The 13,486-nt window shown below is 36.0% G+C and overlaps 1 protein-coding gene across 6 annotated transcripts in view; it reads right to left on the bottom strand.

Moving 5' to 3' along the window:
* LOC114626376 (complement factor H-related protein 2-like) overlaps positions 1-13,486 on the bottom strand; it is an 82,056-nt gene that overhangs the window by 40,235 nt on the left and 28,335 nt on the right. The window contains exons 2-3 of one of the 6 annotated variants that reach the window (XM_028773756.1): positions 12,043-12,133; positions 2,297-2,470 (exon numbers count right to left, since the gene is read on the bottom strand). The exons of 3 other annotated variants lie outside the window; for them this stretch is intronic. In XM_028773756.1, coding sequence (XP_028629589.1) covers positions 2,297-2,468 — 172 coding nt within the window. In that variant the 5' untranslated portion in view covers positions 2,469-2,470; positions 12,043-12,133. Of the gene's footprint in view, positions 1-2,296; positions 2,471-12,042; positions 12,134-13,486 lie in introns of those variants that run through there. 2 more of the 6 variants (XM_028773755.1, XM_028773758.1) reach the window with 2 other exon arrangements.

The following is a 13,486-nucleotide window of genomic DNA, read 5'->3' as shown; positions in this document are numbered from 1 at the left end:
AGGACAGGACAGGACAGGACAGGACAGGACAGGACAGGACAGGACAGGACAGAATAGGATAGATTATTATTACACATAAAGGCTTTTATGTCTTTTATTTGGGAACTATATGGTCTATATATGGTGAGAAAACCCAGAATAATATTTACCACAACATTTTTTACTGTACAGAGTACTAGCAGTAAGGAGAAGTTGTGCTTAAAAGTAAATGAGACATTTACACTATCCTTCCAAGGTTTAAAGAGCATGAAGGTAAAGGGCCACAAGACTCTAAAAGCTAAAATGTAGTGGTCATGGCTATAAAATACCTTCTGGGCTATACACAGCCATTGTAACCACAAATTCTCAACAGCTACAGATGCTGCATCAATTCTGCACAAGAATGGGCCATCAGCATGCAGGCTATAATGGAGTAAGGTATCAAGGAATCATGGGCCTCTCCTCTAAACTATTTCATGCTGATAAATTCAGGAAAAGGGGGAGTTTGCAAAGTCAGGTATATAACCATATCCTAGTAAGTAAAGCAGGTTCAAAAAGACAGTTCTAATCCAAATGTTACACACATGGCCTGTGTTAAAGTAAATATATCATACATCAAAACTCAAACTTATGAATCTTGGAAAAGGACAAGCAAGGTGAGTTGCTATTGATAGAATAAGAAGGGTATGAGAGAAGGTTAGAAGAAAGAACATAGAGAATACATTATGCATAATATGCAATTATGTATATAATATATAATATGTAATTTCTTACATACTATTTTGAAATTGTCAATGAACTAAATATAAAAAATATCATTAGATGGTTTCCTTATAAGACTCATATGCACCAATAGTATTTCTTACTGAAAATAGCTTCTTCAATTCTTATGGTTTGGAACTTTTAATATTTCCCCAAATCTTATGCCAGTTAGATGCTTGGTTTTCCACTACTGGTATTTTATGGAGACAGTGTACAGTTCAGGAACTGCTGGCCTAGTTGAAATGAGCTCAGTAATTGGGGCTATGACTTTAAAGGGGTATTGGGATGTTAGTTCTTCCTTTCTTGTTGTTTCCTGGTGCACAGGAGGCAGACAGTTTTTCCTTACACTCCTTGGCATGCTCTGCCTGTCACAAGTTTAGTGTGAAGAAACTAATTGACATTAAACTGAAGTCATTAGGCTGTAAATAAGTTATTTACTTCAGTACTATTGACACAAAGACAGAAAGATGACTAAAATGAGTTTCTTGACCATTCATTTTTCATCATTTTGTTTGTTTATATAGTGGATATCAGGCTTGTGATACACATTTACCATGAATAAGTAGATAGAAAGAAACATGAATGCAGATAGGCTAAAACTTGAAAATAATGAAGAAATTATCCCAGAAATTAAATATTCTTGACCCAAATGACATGGTGGTGTATATGTGTTAAGAAGCTTTTGAAGTCCTTCAAAGCAACTCTCTCTCTCTCTCTCTCTCTCTCTCTCTCTCTCTCTCTCTCTCTCTCTCTCTCTCTCTCTCTCTCTCTCTCTCTGTGTGTGTGTGTGTGTGTGTTGAACTCAAGACATAAAGAACTGACATGCCAAAATCAATTGTTTGGGAGTAGATCATAGATGGGCTTTGGTCCCCCATTGTCTCTCTGATCAGCAGTGCTGGAGCTGATAACTGTCATCAACCAAACAAAACAGAGTCTTATATACAAGGAACTGAGAATCTTGTCAAATCCTAGTAAGGGTGCCATGTTGGATATAGGGCCTACAGCCCAGCAAAGTCTCCTGATGACTGACAGCCAAGACAGTCTCTGATAGCACCACACTGATGCAGAGCTAGTAGCCAAATCATCTTCAAATCTGACTGACTGACAAAAATGAGAGGACAACAAAGGTTTGTCATGAGGCAAATGTTATTGATGGATATATTGGTCTATATATTGCTTATATATATTTGTTATGTATTTGCAACATTGCAAATAAATAACTAAAAGTAAGGTACATGACAATATTTTTACATATTGATTTTCTACAAATCTGTGAAAACATTTCTCAATTAGAAAAATGTACATAGTCTCACATACAGGAATATAAGTACTGCTACTTATAACCTAAGAATTTTAGTATCTCAAGAATTTTAATTTTAAATAATACATTTTTAAAATACTACCTGAAAATTTAACATTACTTAAAAGTAGAATATTACATAAAACTTTCATTACTTTGAAAGTAGAATATTTCTAAGGGTTATCACTACTGTATTTCCATTTATGAAAAGTTTAAAGATGAACTTCAGGATTATGAGGATTACAGAAAGCTTACAGATACACACTGGAGGCGGGATCCAGCCAGCCCCTGTACATCTTGCAAGAGGTATCCGGGCTACAGGATAGAAGCCATATTTACATCGATATATGATTATATCGTCAATTTTGTGTTCAATCTTGAGAGGTGAGTAGATACCATTCGGAATATAAGGATGTTTGCATGTCATTTCTGCAAACAAGCAAATACAAATAATGAGAAATATTTAGTCATATTAAAATTAAGAATATGAAACTAGAGGGCAAATACTGTTTATTTTGCTGATAACCTTAATAGTAACATTGAAAGGAATTCACGTCCATATGCTTGATATATCACTCAGGTTTCTCTCTCTCCTCTTGATGTATTTGTTTTTTTTTTTTTTTGTTTTTTTTTTTTTTTTTTTTTTTTAATTTTTTTATTGGATGTTTTATTTACATTTCATATGTTGTCCCCTTACCCCATCCCCCACCCACCCAGGAACCCCCAATCCCCTCACACCTCCTCCTTCTTCTTTGTGGATGTAACCTCTATCTACCCCCCCACTTCCACCTCCCCACCCTCAAAACTCCCACCCCCTGGGGCATCCAGCCTTCATGAGGTCAAGGATCTCATCTTCCACCTGTGCCCAGCAGGGCCCTCCACTCTTATATATTCAGCTAAGGCCCTGGATCCCTCCATAAGTGCTCCCAGGCTGGTGGTTTAGACCCTGGGAGCTGTGGTTGGTTGGTATTGTTGTTCTCCTCATGGGGCCACAAATCCTTTCAGCTCCTTCAGTCTTCACTCTAACTCCTCCATTGAGAACCCCATGATCACTTCAATGGCTAGTTGTGAGCATCTGCCTCTGAATATGTCAGACTCTTGAAGACCTCTGAGGAGACATCCATATCAGGCTCTTATCAGCATGCACTTCCTGACTTCCACATCAGCATCTACCTTTGGTGACTGCACATGGGATGGATACTCAGGTGGAAAGGTCTTCAGACGGCCCCTCCTTCAGTTTTTGTCCCTCGCTTTGTCTCCATATTTGCTCCCTTGAGTATTTTGTTGCTCCTTCTAAGAAGGACCGAATCACCCCCACTTGGTCTTCATTCTTTATGGACTTCATGTGGCCTGTGAGTTGCATCTTGGGCATTTTAAGGTTCTGGGCTAGTATCCAATAATCAGTGAGTGAATACCATGTGTGTTCTTTTGTGATTGGCTTACCTCACTCAGTATGATAATTTCTAGTTCCATCCATTTACCTAGGAACCTCTCAAATTCATTGTTTTTAATAGCTGAGTAATACTCCATTGTGTAAATATACCACATTTTTTTAATCCATTCCTCAGTTGAAGGACATCTGGGTTCTTTCCAGCTCCTGGCTATTATAAATAAGGCTGCTATGAACATAGTTGAGCATATGTCCTTATTATATGTTCGAGCACCTTCTGGGTATATGCCTAGGAGTGGTATAGCTGGATCCTCGGGTAATGCTATGTCCAATTTTCTGAGGAACCGCCAGACTGATTTCCAAAGTGGTTGCACCATCTTGCAGTCCCACCAACAATGGAGGAGTGTTCCTCTTTCTCCACACCCTCGCCAGCATCTACTATCACCTGAGTTTTTAATCTTAGCCATTCTGACTGGTGTGAGATGGAATCTCAGGGTTGTTTTGATTTGCTACAGAGCAATAGTGATAAAAACTACCTGGTATTGGTACAGAGACAGGCAGGAAGATCAATGGAATAGAATTGAAGACCCAGAAATGAACCCACACTCCTATGGTCACTTGATCTTTGACAAAGGAGCTAAAACTGTCCAGTGGAAAAAGGACAGCATTTTCAACAAATGGTGCTGGTTCAACTGGAGGACAACATGTAGAAGAATGAAAATTGATCCATTCTTATCCCCTTGTACAAAGCTCAAATCTAAGTGGATAAAGGACCTCCACATAAAACCAGATACACTGAAACTAATAGAAGAGAAGGTGGGGAAAAGCCTCGAATACTTGGGCACAGGGGAAAAGTTCCTGAACAGAACTCCAATGGCATATGCTCTAAGATCGAGAATTGACAAATGGGACTTCATAAAATTGCAAAGTTTCTGTAAGGCAAAGGACACTGTCAATAGGACAAAACGACAACCAACAAATTGGGAAAAGATCTTTACCAATCCTTCATCTGATAGAGGGCTAATATCCAATATATACAAAGAACTCAAGAAATTAGACTCCAGGCAACCAAATTACCCTATTAAAAAATGGGGTATAGAGCTTAACAAAGAATTTTCAACAGAAGAAACTCGAATGGCCGAGAAGCACCTAAAGAAATGCTCGGCATCCTTAGTCGTCAGGGAAATGCAAATCTTGATGTATTTGTAACTCTCTGATATTTATTTTTTTCCTTTTTCAACCTATCATATACAGTACTTCATATCACCTGCAATAACTTTATCACATATACCATTAACAATTCCTTCCACATTATAATCTTTGATTAAAACTGCTGGTATCAACTCTCAATTGGTATATGTATTGATATCCACAATCACTTTTAAATAGTTTGGAAATTTTCATAATCCTTATTCTTTGAAGTAAATTTGTCCTTTTACTTACATGAGAACAGTAAATTAATAAGGGAACTGTCTCTTTTACCTTGCACAGACCAAGGTGGTGTGTGTGTGTGTTCTTTTTAAAATGAAAAAAACCATACCATAAATGAATCACTTCATCAGTAACCTACTCTCTTTTAATTAAATCAAGTACAGAAGTAGACAGAGGATGTGAAATCAAATAGAACTCAGGCACCTACAGTTTATGAGACAGGTTTTATCTTCCATGTCACCAGAGAAGTGGATTAGAGATATTTGTTACTAACCATTGATGGAGGAAAAGAAGTCTCCCTGTTTGACTCTAAAGTCAAAGTTACTGCTTTTCTTCCCATTCCCTTTCAATCAGTCTCCATACATTAAACAATATACAGCATTTTTTCCTGAGATTATAAAATCATATAACAATTTCTATTCTTTATTTCCTATAACCAAATCCCAGTGCTCACCTATTTCTTTCATATTTACAAGTCATGATGATCTATACTTGTTTTTTCTGTGTACCTTAAAATTGTGGACTAAAAAATTAAACATAGAATACTCTCTTCAGCTTCACTCTGCATTTATTCACCGCACTCACAGCTTTTATCTAGATAATAGAAATCAGGAATTGTACACAGATAATTTTAAATGCAAAGAAAACTATGCTGATGTATTATTGACAACACTGAGCTTAAGAAACCTCTCTAAATCCCTTTTGTCTTCTGCACTTTCTTCTTTTATTCTTTCTTTCTTTATCTAATTGCTTCATCCCACAAAGAGAGCAGAATTGGAGGAGACAGGATTGCATTCTAGTAGTGAAATATATAATGCAATAGGTTATAACAACTTTACATAGGTATATTTGTATTTTAATTAATATATTTTATTTTAAATGGATTTCACTTATTTTATTTACTTAACATAGCATCATGTAAGCTTATATAGTGAAAAAATAACATACAAAATATGTGTTTCTATTATTGGACACATAGATGATATCAATTTACTCACTGAAACAAGCAGGTTAAGTAGCCCAACCACTTTCCCTAAAGAAGAGGAGGCTGAAATATTGGAAGAATCAGAGGGGATAAAGGACAAAAAGGAAACAGAGCCTTCTAAATACAGCAGTATTAAGGTTCATATGAAAATGAACAGAGTGTAGTACCATACACAGGATATTCATGGGTCTTAGAATGATGAGATCTCAGTGCTGAGAGGAGAAGTGGACACAAAGCCCTATTCCTAAGTCAGAAGCTATTTCCAACCACTCACAATGGAAAAATTAGTTTTTGCCTTTCTAATGTAGTTTCACTGAATATACCACTATATTTTTTGGGCAGGCCACATGTCAATCAGTAGATGGCCAACACAACATCAAATCAATGGCATGTTTTGTTTTTTAGACTTATGAATTATTTGAGTACATATTATGGTTTTTGATTTTGTGGTTCTGTGGGATTAACATGTGGTGAGCATATATGTATATATATATGCATATGTGTTTCTTTTGATTTTTCTTTGGCTCTTGGTCTTTGTTTGTTTTCCTATTCCACTTTGTTTTTACTTTAGATTATTTTTGATTATTATCAGTTTATTTATTTGCTTGTTTGAGAGAGAGAGAGAGTGAGAGAGAGAGGGAGAGGGAGAGAGAGAGAAGATACATATCAAGGAGAAGGGGATGGGATAGAATCTGGGAGGAAATGCAAAAGGAAAAATTATAATTAGAACATATTCATGAGCAAGAACTAATTTTCGTTAAAAACATGGAAAACAAGCTTGTTTCTTTTGCAGTTAATTATGTTGTTAGGTTCAATGATAACTACATTTGATGCTATAATTTAAGTCACAACAACCATTAATGTTATTTGTGTACTAATGTAACTTTAGAATTGTAATTAATGATTTTGAAATCATAATATTTTACATTTATCTCATGTGACAGAAGGAAAGGAAATGATGGCAGTAAAGAGATTGATGTGAGAATGTGAAATATGACAAACTATTGAATTTGAAATTGGAGGAAGACAGCCCACAGCCAACAAACAAAGTGGCATTTTGCAACAAGAAATAGGCCTGAAAATGAGTTCTTGATGGAATAAATAAAGAAACCAGCCCTGAAAACATTTCACAGTCCAGTGATACTGCTCTTAGGTATTGGGTCTCCAGCAGTTCAGAAGGATATTTTTTTACTTCCCAACACTAATTTGTCATTTTCGTCATAGGAAAAAATACAATGGCAATGGGGAAATAAAATATAATTTTACAGGAGTCCTAATTTTAGGGAGAAAATGTTCATTTGTTTTCCCTTCAAAAAATGTTATCAATTGATGTCTATGTACATATTGATGTAAACAATCCTGAATACTGTCTTTTTCAGCAATAATAAAAGATAAGCTGAAAATCCATTATAATGAAATGCTTTATATAATTTTATTCTGTATAGCAATGTTTTCCTGAATTTGAGTCTGTACACCACCTGAAAGCATTGAGCCATGAGATGTCAGAAGATGACATTGGTACATCCAGACTTGAGGTACAGAGGATTATGCACTGACATATGAGAACAGGGAACCAGTCCCAGTTCCTCTGTAAGAGCAGCTAACATCCTTACCTAATGGTCCATATCCAGCCCCTCATTTTCATTCTTGAACTTTTAAAAGATTTCAAAAGAAAGCATGAATGCTTTGTAAATTTAGACTGTGGTCTGTTTTGAAACTTCTTTTTCCTCAGTATATATTATGTTATATAGAAACAAAACTACAAAAAAATTAACTAAATGGTAGTTGAAGGAGCTATTATTGCCAGAGTATCTTGGGGTCAAATATAAATTTAAGGTTGACAGAACATTTGGAGATGCCTGTATGTACTTAATAATTCCAAAAATGTTTGAATGTTTGAACTTTTTCATTGGTGGTAACTTTACTCTGCTAGTCAAAAATAATCCAACCTATAGTATCATTGTATGTACCTGATAGTGCTCTTTGAACAGTTTATTTCTATGAAGAGTTACTTGAAAGGTATTTGAAGTTTGGAATGGTGAGTTGTCTGATATTTCAGCATTCTAGAATTCAAAGGAAGAGGTTCTTCACTGAGTTCAAGCCAAAGCTGTCTACATGAATTTGAGGTCAGCCCAGGTGACCTCAAATTGACAACAGATAGGACTATAAGTTAGTTAAAAGAATAGATCTGACTCCTGGCAGGAAGCAGGTGTCTGGCTACAGAATTTCACTTCCCTGTCTCCTCCAAATCTTTTTCAAGTCTTCTAGTCTCATCCTTAGCTCAATAGCAGAAGACATGCACTTGCTTCCCTTTCTTCTGTGACCCCATCCCCAGTGGATCACAAAGATCTAGTCCAATTTCTCTTTCTTCAGCGTATCTTATTTTTCAGCCTCTGAAGTTAGGAGCCATTCCCTGGGAAAACACCAGCTGATCAGGCCAATGAATCAGATAAGCTAACTGAGTCCCCTCGCCACTCCATGCTCTCTTTGGAATCTAATCCCAAATTCTAATCCCTAGATCAGCAATAGAATCCTAATAGAATACTTGATGCAATTTTCTTCCTGATCACCCTGCACACATTACCAGTGAATTCAGTAGAGCTTTCTTTCCTAACTTCTCTCCCCATACTTGCTGCCTTTCTGAAGATCCCTAACTCCTGCAGGCATGCTCTGCTAACACCAGGACACTTCTATTATAGAAGCAGGTGAGATGACTAAAAACTTCACTTCTCCCTCTGTTCTTCCAGATACAATTCCAGAGTCTCAGCAGCAGCTTTGCAGTAGAACACTTGTGGCAGCATCTATCCATTCTACCTATGGTAGATTTCACACATCTTCCTCCTCCTAAACTTTTTCCCTCCACTCATTGCTTTATTCCACCCCAATCCCCAACTACAGCAGGCATTCCCTGCTAACCCACAATGCGTTACTATCAAGGAAGCTGGTAAGCTATCTGTAGATCTTCCCCTTTCCTTCTGTTTTTCTAGGTCCAATCCCATAATTTCATCAATGCCTCTAATGTAGACCTCTCTTCACTCTCTGCACCTATTCTAAGGAGACTAAATAAGTAGATTCTGGTAGAACACATTACAGTTTTTTGTCTTGTGTGCCCACATCAAGAAACGTAGTCTATTCCCATTCCTAAGTATCATCTCCATACATGTAGAAACACATGGTAACTGGAACCCCAAGTGGCCCCACTTATTGCCTCCACAGAAAATTACCTACCAGGCATCATAAAGTAATCACACTCTTAAAAAATCCAGAGAGAAAACAGAAAACAAGAAACAAAACAAACAAAATAAAACTACAACAAACAAAGACCAAAAAAAAAAAAAAATCAGCACATACTCCTATAATCCTTGAAATACCACAACCAGGGTGCCAGCATGAAAACATAATCAATAACAGCCCGGACAATGTATCTCCACTAGATCCCACAACCCTGCCCCAGTAGTGTCAGGGTATTTTAACATAGCTGAAGCACAAGAAAAAGACTGAAAAACTGTATGCATAAGATAGAGGTCCTTATTAAGGAAATGAAGAAATCCTAAAAAAGACAAATGAAAGTAGGAGAAAAAAACAAATAAAACTGTTTAAGACCTGAAAATGGAAATATGATCAATAAAGAAAAGCCAAACTGAGAAAATTCTGTAAATGAATAACAAAAGTGAAATCTGACAGGAACTCCAGAGGCAAATTTCACTAACAAAGCCCAAAAGTTAGAAGCGAGAATCTCTGATGTTGAAGATAAAATAGGAGAAATGGATACATCAGTCTAAGAAAATGTTGAGTCAAAAATTTACTGACACAAAACATGGATAATACTTGGGGCACTATAAAAAAAACTAAATCTGAGAATAATAGGATTAGAGGAAGAAGTGACACAGTTCAAGGGACCGAAAATATTTTGAACAAAATCATAGAAGAAAATTTTCTTAGCCTAAAGAAGGATATGAGTATAAAAATATAAGAACCATACAGAAAACCAGATAGATTGTACCAGAAAAGTCCCCGTGGCACATAATAGTGAAAACACTAAACATTCAAAGAAAGAGTATTAAAATCTACAAATGAATAGGAGCCAGTAACATATCAAAACATTCCTATTAAAATTACACCTAACTTCTTTATGAAGATAGAGACTTTAAAAGGAAGAAGGGCCTGGACAGATGTGCTGCAGACTCTATGAAACAACAGATGTACTATTTTATTCACCAACACTTTAAAGCACCATAGATAGAGAAAATAAGACATTCCACAATATAACAAACTTAAGCAGTATCTGTCTACAAATATAGTGCAATAGAAGGTACAAGAAGGAAAACTCCAACTTAAAGATGTTACTTACAACTATGAAATAACATAATTGTTGGCACAGAGTTCAGGAATGGATTCCTGTGAGGAGAACACTGAGTGCTTGTAAGAACAACAATCATCCTGTGACCTCATTTCTTCACAAAATAGAATTCTTTTTGTGATGTATTTCTGTGCTCTTCAACAGAGGAGTGTGTTTACTTGATACTTCCGATTACAGCTTGTGCTGTTACTCAATTAGGTGTTTAAGTTATTCTGTATATGACTCTATGGAAAAATGTTTTTTTTAAAGGTGGGACTTGACCTTGAGATTTTATATAGCTTGCATTCATGAGCATATTATTCATGTGTCCTTTATTAACCCACAGTGAGTGGGGGAGGAGGAAGAGGAGGAAGAGGAGGAGGGAGAGAGGGAGAATATTTCTAGTACTACTACTGCCACCAAGCAACAACAAAAACAGATAACATGAAAGAACAATTGTTAGTCATTGATGTCTCTCAATATCAGTGTATCCAATTTTCTCATAAAAAGTCACACACTAACAGAATGAATGTGAAAACATGGTCCATCTTGCCTATACAAGAGATGTACCTCAACATTGGAGGACATTACCTCCGAGTAAATGGCTAGAAAATGATTTCTCCAAGAAAATGAACCTAAGAAACAATCTGGTGCAGTTCTTCTAATATCTAACAAAATAGACATAAAACTATAATCATTAAACAGAATCAGTGAAGGACACTTTGTACTCATCAAAGGGAAGATCACCAAGATGATCTTGTAATTTTTCACACCTATACCACAAAATGCAAGGACACCCAAGTTTGTAAAGGAAACAGTACTAAAGCTTAAGTAAAGTCTTATAAATTGATAGTGGGACACTTTAGTATTCCTTTCTCACCAATGGACAGGTCATTCCGACAAAAAAAAAACTAATAGAAAAAATAGAACTAATAAATGTTATGACTTAAATGAACTGAACAGTTATCTACAGAAAATTTCACCCAAACAAAAGAGAATATACCTCCTTCTCAGCACCTCTCAGAACTTCATCTGAAATTGATCATATGGTTGGTTACAAAGTAAGTCTTAACAGATAAACTAAAATTGAAATAACACCCTGCATCCTATTAGAATGCCATTGATTAAAGGTGATCTCAACAACAAAAACAACAGAAAGCTTACAAACTCATGGGAACAGAATGAGTCTCTCCTGAATAAAAAAGGGTCAACACAGAAATTAAGAAAGCATTTAAAGACTTTCTAGAATACCATAAAAATAAAAACACAGTATACTCAGTCTTAAAGGACACAATGAACGTGATTCTTAGAGGCAAGTTTATAGTATGAAGTACCTAATTTAAAAAAAAACACATGGAAAGATATCATACTACAAACTTAACAACACACCTGAAAGATCTAGGTCAAAAGAAGGAATCACATCAAAAAGAAATAAATGGCAAGAAATAAACAATTTTTTGATTGATACTTATGGCCATCTACTCAGTGCTGAAATTAGTAAAGTAAAAACAAAGAAAACAATGCACAGAATCAATGAAACAAAGAGTTGGTTCTTTAAAATATTAATAAGATTGACAAACTGCATGTCAATTCATCTAAAGAATATAGAGAGGATATTCAAGTTAACCAAATCAAAAATGAAAGGATCAAAACATCAAAGACCTAGAGACATCAAAGAACTCTAGAGATTTCTAAAGTCATACTATAGAAACCTATACTTCATTAAACTGGAATATCAGAAAGAAATGGATAAATTTTTAATAGATACCAATTTCCCATGTTAAATCAAAATTAGGTAAACAATTTAAATAGACAAATAACCCACAAGGAAATACAAGCAAACATTTAAAATCTACCAATCAAAAACTCTCAGATCCAGATCGCAGAAGTTTTAGTGCAAAAGTTTGCTATTCTTTCCAAGACCAGTCACTGCCAATACTCTTCATTCTATTCAAGAAAATAAAAACAGAAGGAATTGCTTAATTTCTTTGATGAGACAAAGGTTACTGAGATACCAAAAAGGCAAAATGATTAAAGAAAGGTGTGTTCCTACATCAGGTGTGAATGCTTAGACATACCCACAGCTAGATATTACACACACACACACACACACACACACACACACACACACACAAACACACACACACACACACATGAGGGGAGATGGAGGGAGGTTGGTAAGGGTGGAGTGGAAAGAGATACCTTGGGACACTAGGCTCTAAATGGGGTCTATCCATCAAATCCCTTCCCTCAGCACTCTGGAAAGCAGCCAGGAGAGGTACAATGAGTGTAAAGAGCCAGAAGGGATGCAGCACACCAGGAGAACAAGGCCCTCCATATCAACTGAGTAAATCTCAAATGAACTCATGGAGAACAAGACATCAATCATAGACCCTGGATGGGTCTGTACCAAGTCCTCTGTATACGTATTATAGTTTTCCTTTAGTATTTTTATAGGATTCATAAGTATGTGAATGAATGATTTTCTGATTCCTGTGTTTCCTCTTGTTATCATTTTCTTCTGTGGCTCTCTCTTATCCAAATTCAATCTGATAGTTTATATTTTATTGTAATATGCTTCATTTGATTATGTCTGAGAAACCTATTCTCTCTCTGTTTTTTTTTTTTTTTGACAGAAAGGGAGTGGATCTGGAGGCAAGAGTGTCTAGGGAGGAACTGGGGGTTTTAGAGGTAGAGGAAACTTGTAATCAGGGTATATTGCATGAGAAAAGAATCTTTACTCTATAAAAGAAAAAAATCAATTGCAAGATTATAAAGATGATAGAGAAAGAGACAGATAGATGATATAGATACATAGATAAATCAATGGGTGGATGGATGGATGGATAGGTGGATGGATAGACAGACAGACAGACAGACAGACAGACAGATAGACAAATAGATAAATGATAGGAAGACAACAAAATATCATCAAATTGGCTGCTGATAATAACCTGAAGAAATAAATGATGCAAGCTATTTTATAACAGCCAGCTGGCATTCTAAAGGGCGGAACTATGTCCCATTGCATGAAGCTTTCACATGAAAAACAAAAATAACAGAAAGGTAACATCTTTGTCTTTGCTTGTAGACATCCCCCAGAAACTGAGGAAGCATGTTCAGGAAGCTATCCTGAGTTTCCATCTGGATTCCCAGGAAGAGCAGGAAAAACAACTGAAACATCAGCCATGCCAAATTTATCTATGGAAGGGGGAAGTGGGAAACACAATTGGAAACTTCAGCCTACTGATTCAACTTTTCTAGTCACTTCCTGATGGAAACTGAGAGCACCTGATTTGA

Source organism: Grammomys surdaster, unplaced genomic scaffold, assembly GCF_004785775.1.
Source record: "Grammomys surdaster isolate TR1022 unplaced genomic scaffold, NIH_TR_1.0 234, whole genome shotgun sequence".
Classification (NCBI taxonomy): domain Eukaryota; kingdom Metazoa; phylum Chordata; class Mammalia; order Rodentia; family Muridae; genus Grammomys; species Grammomys surdaster.
Note: the sequence above shows the minus strand (reverse complement) of the source record. Positions and strands in the feature narration are given on the sequence as shown.